Source organism: Alosa pseudoharengus, unplaced genomic scaffold, assembly GCF_046254945.1.
Source record: "Alosa pseudoharengus isolate Yale_2024_CS ecotype anadromous, Long Island Sound unplaced genomic scaffold, YU_APseudo_1.1 YU_APseudo_1.1_scf_13, whole genome shotgun sequence".
NCBI classification, from domain to species: Eukaryota; Metazoa; Chordata; class Actinopteri; order Clupeiformes; family Clupeidae; genus Alosa; species Alosa pseudoharengus.
In genome coordinates, this window is record NW_027468598.1 from 29,605,569 (window position 1) to 29,611,853 (window position 6,285).

Here is a 6,285-nt window from a genome sequence, read left to right on the forward strand (position 1 = left end):
AATTTGAAGATGACGCAAATACTGCTTTCCTGATGATAAAATAGTTTCCAACCAAAGTTTCAAACCAAAGTGGCAAATTATAGATGCCAGTTGAGTTTGTAGGTTGACATATTAATTTGCTGACATGGCTTTGATGACTTACTTGACAGCGGTCTGGTTAAAAGAGGTTATAAGGAACTGAGAAAGAGGAAGACTTTACTCCATTTCATGACATTTTCATCAACGGGGGAGATGTCGATGGCGGTTCTCGCTCTAGCCTCAGGTAACAATAAGCTAATTTTTCTTCATCTGATTGTATAAGGTGAATTCCTCTGTGGTATGAGCATTTTTAGGGGTGTTATAGAAACAGCAATGGGACATTATGGCATACTGTTTTCTCCTTAATTCCATTACAGCCCACAAATCAGTTGAGATACAATCAGCATTTATCTGGAATTTAATAAATTCTATAACAATAATTTTCCAACTGGCTTTTAATTGTGGTTAAATGTAATGACTGTAGTGTTAAGATCAATGTTATCCTAAGAGAACACATAGTATTATGGAAATAATATCTTTGTTCTCAAATATGTGCAAGAAAAATAGTTTGTACCCACAATCTAAAAATGAAAGCAAAACCAAGAATTGTTCAAACACATAACTGCAGTTTTCAATAAGGGGTAAAGAAAGGTCATCTATAAGGACCTCAATCTCTCTCATACTCCATCAACACACACATCTACACTCTTATAAGTGTTAATGAAAAACAGAAATGCTGAAATAGGAAGTTGGATATGGCTGGATAATCTTAAAATGAAAGCAAAACCATATAGGATGGCCCGCCAGGCTAATGAATGGGTAGTTCACACATGGGTAGCTCTACAGTTTTCAAGCAGGGGGTCTGCAAAAGTAATCCAGGCACATTCTCTCTCTACTACTCCTAGCAACACATACATCATACCAAGTAAAATGTATATTGTTACTGAAAAACAGAAAAGCTGAAATAGGAAGCTGGGTACTGTATGTGGAACACCACAAAGCAGACTGCATTGCATAAACTAAGACTTCTGCATAAGACACCACTCATTCACCAGAACATCAGATATAGAATCAGACACATTGAAATCAGACTTTATCTGTCACTTGTTGTGATAGGCCTCTGCAGTGGTGAATATGCTGATCATAATGTATTGTATGTTTAAAAAATCCAATCAAACTCAAACCAAAATCATACAATCAAACACAAATACAAATTTAAAGGAGTTGTTCACCTAACAGAAGATAACACAGTGATGTCAGTGTCACAATGTTGCTTTCCCCCTCCTCACTTAGGTGTTAAATAAACATACTTACTGAGGCCAGTTTAGTCAGATGTCATAACATCCTGTGAATGTAACTTCACCTTGTTGCAACATTGACCAAAGGGGCCTTATGACAGCAGATACAAATCATAACCTATAAATATATGTGTCTTTTTTCATGAACGGCCTAAGCATAGTTATAGCATTAGTTATAGTAATATAGTAATAGTAAACAGAATAATGTGCAAGCACATTTATACATTCATTAAACGCCTCTTCATCTGATTTTCCTCTTCACTAGTTTTTTGCCTCAGTGTCACTTCAGTAGCTGGTAAGTGAAATATTTCTCTATTCAAATAAACCTGACAGTTGTTTTTGACTGTATTTCATTCAAATCCTAAAAGACCCTCTCCTCTAGGTCGATACACACCCTTCATCCGGCTCTTCTCCCCGTATTCTGTTTTCTCACCTGAAGAAACTGTTGAAATCAGCTGTTACAGGATATATAGGTGGAAGTCTGTTTATACAGAAATGGTGCTTTGATCAAGACACAGAATTGTTACAGGAGCAGTGTAACATTTACTGTGTCTATTGAGGATGCTTCTGACACAGGCAATTACACATGTGACCTTTGCTCTGACTACAACCAACAAGACTACAAGAAGAGCCGCACCATTTCTATCACTGTGGGTGAGTGAATGAGAGGTCAGAGGTAAGAGGTCAGCCATCCAAAAAAAGGACAGACATCGAAACTGATATGAGCCGTATCAAGTTGGAGACAAGCTAAATAGTGAAGCAGCATTATTAAAAATGTCTTCACTTCCAACAGACTACCTATAGCCTATCTGTTAACTACATCTGTTACAAGATGTAAAAGCCTGCTGTGACATTACTTCAGTTTTTATTGTTTTCTCTGTACTGATTTTTGATGCACTGCTTTTCCAGTTGTTCTACAGAAGCCAAATCTAGAAACCAGCAAAGAGGTTTCTTGGGGTCAGTCTGCTCAGATGAGGTCCTCCATCTCCACACAGCACCTGGGTGGTACATTCACCCTACAGCAGCTCTCTGGGTCATTTACAGAGACAAAGATCTCCACTGGAACCTCTGCCCTCTTCACCATTCCTCAAGTGGACTTTATCCATGAAGGAGCCTACTACTGCCGGTATCAAACAAGGGTTTCCAGTCGTGAATTCACATCCCCCCAAAGTGATACTGTCAGCCTCTCTGTAATAGGTAATATGATAATATGTCATATTCAGTATGTAAAAATGTCAGTTTTTTATGTTTTGAAGGATGTGGATTTAAGGATAGGATCTTAGTGGTTTTATTTGATCTTCCAGCTGCCTATCTTATATTGAATTTATTTTTAAGTCACGTTTTGACTTTGATATAAACTTGGATATAAAGATAGTATATTAGTAAATGGGATATTGTTTTATTTGAAACCTTCTGGATGTAATGTCAGGTCTGTAATGTAGCCTACCATGCAAGTACTAGACTGTACAGTTTGTATTTTGCGGTTAAGAATGTTCTTCCTCACTTCCTGGTCATCTCATATTAATCCTCCATTGATAAACTGCCTCCTTCCCCAGTGGTGCTTGTGCAGCCCAACATCTCTCTCAGTGCCCCAGATGGAGGGCTGTTCTGGGGGCCTCAGGGGCCAGAGGTGACCAGGGGCCACAGCCTCTCCCTCATCTGCTCTACTGAGCCACAGCACCAAGGAGGCTCCTTCCACCTCATCTTTGATGGGTCTAACAGGACCAGGACTCAGCTCGCCGTCAACCACTCAGCCTCCTTCTACATTCCTGAGCCAGACTACTCCCACCAGGGCAGCTACAGCTGTGTCTATGAGGTCACTGTGTCCAGCCGCACCTTCAAGTCAACACACACAGCACCACTGACAGTCACCATAAAAGGTAAACATCCAGAACTTGTGTATTATTTGTTTGTGTGTTTGTTGTTTGCTGTAATTTCCTGTTCCTTTTCCAGCATCTCTGGCTCCCATCATTGCCTCTGGAGTAATTTCAGGGTTGTTCCTGCTTTTGCTGATCCCTGCCATCCTGTACCTGGTGAAGAAAAAGTGTTTGAGTGACACAAATACACACACCATCCAGATGAGCAATGTTGCACACAGTGAGTCAGAAATCATCTCAATAATTGAATAAATGTATTGGCATGTATTGTATATCTTTACGTAATGAATTGGCATGTAATGCTTTAAAATACTAAACCATTATAATGTAGGCCTTCCGTCAACCATTCAATTATGAACTGAAATACCCTAAACCAGTTTTTCCACATGTGCATTAAGAATGTATTGTGGCCTCTGACTCATTTTAACAGGTTCTGCAAACACATACGGATTTCGTCATGGACCAGGTGGGTCACCTGATGAAGATGAAAACATTTATATGAACACAGTCATGCCTGCTGACCAGAGGGATTGTGGTAAAGACACTAATGGAGATCTGGAAGAAGACTATGTGAATGCAGAAGAGCTGCATGGCTCAACTGCTACAGACAACGACTATGAAGAGTATGACATCTATGAAAACTGATTCTTTGTCAGATTGGGTGAGTTCGTCTTCTGAGGCTATTTACAGCACTGGCTGGAAGCAATGCATGCTGGGCTTCATACAATATTAAAATGTCATTTGCCATCAGACTGTAACAGTCTGTTTTTATCACAAACAAAATGTGCATTTCTTATTTCTACATTTGGTTTCACCTCTAGGTGACAGTATATCTCTGTGTATAACCATACATTTTTACTGTTCATGGCTGCAGTTCATTTTTCATCCACTTGTGTTGTCTTCACTTCCTCTTCTGTTTTCCAGCAATACCCCTGATAGCTCAATGTTTATCATGTGGGATGAAATTCAGTGTTGAGCTCAGCCCAAACTGATCCTGTCCCATACTGCCTCAGTCTGTCATTCATGTGTAGCCTACATCAGGGGTCAGAGCCCAGCCCCAATCTACACACTGCAGCTATAGGGGCTTCTCGAAAGCAGCTTACTCTGGCCCTGATTCATGCTAGATCTGTACTCTCCAGTCAACTGCCACATCAACTGTAGTGAAAGAGTCAGATTGCACAAAAACAGTCCAGCCTGGAACACAGAACTGTGCTCATATCCTATAGCTGGTCGGAACAACGCATGTGTCTATCTGTCCTTCACATTACATCATCATATTCCAATCAAAATTAATTTGAAGATGATACAAAGACTGCTTTCCTGATAAAATAGTTTTCATTCTTCTGATAAAATCAAACCGCAGAGAGTGGCAAATTGTAGTGTTGCTCTATTGCTTTGAAAGTGAATGCATTTGTTTTCCATCATAGAATGTTGTACATTTCAAAAGAAATTAAAATGTCAGACATAACAATGTTTGTAGCCTATTGTTAAAGGTAATTCATGAAAATATTATTTTAAGGAATATGCCTATTTATTGTGAGTAGTAATTACTTACTACTGAAATATTGCAGTTGGTCAGCCAACAGTTGTGAAAAGTCATATTATTGGATTATTTAGTGTATGACAGTTTTTTTATAGAGAGTTTGTAGGTTGACATATTGATTTGCTGACATGGCTTTGACAACTTGACGGCGGTCTGGTTAAAAGATGCTAAAAAGGGATTTACTGCAGCAAAAAAGACTATCATACATTCATGGTTCACTCCAGCTGCCCCATCAATATAACAATAGCTAGGCCACTACAGAAGCATTGCCAGTATAGAGAGGTCCTTGGCAGTAATAAATAAAGCTCGAGCCTCTACAGTCAGTGAATGGGGTGCACTCATCTTATCTCTAACTAATCTCCCGAATTCTAGCATGTCGGTCCAAATGTAATCTTCATATGTATGTTTTTGTATTACATATGCATTTTTTTTGTACGTATATATATATAAAAAATATATAGAAAATGAAATCAGGTTCAACTTTAATAGGACAACTTTCATATTTGTATCAAATGGAGGTTGCAGAATTCATCTTTCATGCCTGCAGTCACTTCAACAATTTGACACATGTAAGTTACTATAACTATATTTAACTTACATTCAAATTATAAAAACAGCACTCGTGCTCAAGCTGGCACAGGGTTATGGGTCTTGTTTAACAGAGCACACTTTCAGCCTGGTGAATTTGTGTATGAAAATTATTTTCCAAGGCTGAAGGAAAAGCAGCTGAGGCACCTGAGAGCACAGGCTATATAGCGTATATGGTGCACGGAGTCAGCGGAGTCCCCGTGCTCAGTCTCAGGCTTCAATTGTGTGGACCAACCCATAGTAAAGCATGTATCAATAAAGCCACCTGTCTAAATATATGTCCAAATATTTGTGGCAAAAACAGGCTTAGCCTAACATTAACAGCGGACAGATTTTACTTTTTGTAAAGATAAAGTCCATCTCAAGCATTTCCACTAACATTCCTCTGAATTTATCTGTGTATCTATTTCTCCCTTGTCCTTGACATCACTTTCTCCTCCTCTTTTCACTCTTTCTTCCCTCTGTTCTGCACTTCTGTTCTCTTCTATCCATTCTTCTGAGCAGTTGCCCCTGATGCACACAGAGCCACCCCATGAAATGTCATGGCCAAATGTAGCAAGACACCCGAGATCTGGTCAGATATGTTAAATATTTTTTCCTCTGGCTGAAAGGACTTTGTTATCTTCTACTAGTGCTTTGTTGTTTGAACTCTTATTTGCTTTGAAATAAACATCCTCATTTTACACATTTACCTGTGTGTATGCATGTTTACAGTACTACATGTTTGACAGACCTGTATCGTAAACTGATATGTCCTTCTGAGAGAGAGAGCAAAAGCCAGAGGCAATGTTTGTCATGCGATCAGTGTGTAGTTGATGCTTTGTGTGCTTATTCACATGATGGTTGTGGGAACGGTATTGACACAAAAACTCCATTTTAAAATTGAATAGTTTTGCAAGAATGCTGTGCTTTTTCTAGACATTTGTAATGCTTTCCTGGTTTGGTCTAAGGTTTTGTGGTT

At 39.0% G+C, this 6,285-nt stretch overlaps 1 protein-coding gene across 3 annotated transcripts; it reads left to right on the forward strand.

Moving 5' to 3' along the window:
- Positions 1 to 208: 208 nt before the first annotated feature.
- LOC143122024 (uncharacterized) lies at positions 209 to 6,011 on the forward strand. 3 transcript variants are annotated; one of them, XM_076282805.1, is made up of 8 exons: positions 209 to 262; positions 1,582 to 1,611; positions 1,699 to 1,992; positions 2,226 to 2,513; positions 2,873 to 3,196; positions 3,270 to 3,413; positions 3,624 to 3,854; positions 4,118 to 6,011. In XM_076282805.1, the coding sequence occupies exons 4-7, from the start codon at positions 2,288 to 2,290 to the stop codon at positions 3,836 to 3,838; spliced, it is 909 nt and encodes a 302-aa protein (XP_076138920.1). In that variant the 5' UTR covers positions 209 to 262; positions 1,582 to 1,611; positions 1,699 to 1,992; positions 2,226 to 2,287; the 3' UTR covers positions 3,839 to 3,854; positions 4,118 to 6,011. The 3 variants fall into 3 exon arrangements, with proteins under 3 accessions (XP_076138920.1, XP_076138919.1, XP_076138921.1); XM_076282804.1 differs by having other exon boundaries at positions 1,699 to 1,970; XM_076282806.1 differs by having other exon boundaries at positions 1,699 to 1,970; positions 5,829 to 6,011.
- Positions 6,012 to 6,285: the final 274 nt, after the last annotated feature.

What these genes read in the sequence shown, in the direction of transcription:
- LOC143122024 (XM_076282805.1), top strand. Translation starts at nt 2,288, where the DNA reads ATGAGGTCCTCCATCTCCACACAGCACCTGGGTGGTACATTCACCCTA. An exon ending in TGTCAGCCTCTCTGTAATAG is followed by an intron (nt 2,514 to 2,872) that starts GTAATATGATAA and finishes CTCCTTCCCCAG; the next exon opens with TGGTGCTTGTGCAGCCCAAC. An exon ending in ACTGACAGTCACCATAAAAG is followed by an intron (nt 3,197 to 3,269) that starts GTAAACATCCAG and finishes TTCCTTTTCCAG; the next exon opens with CATCTCTGGCTCCCATCATT.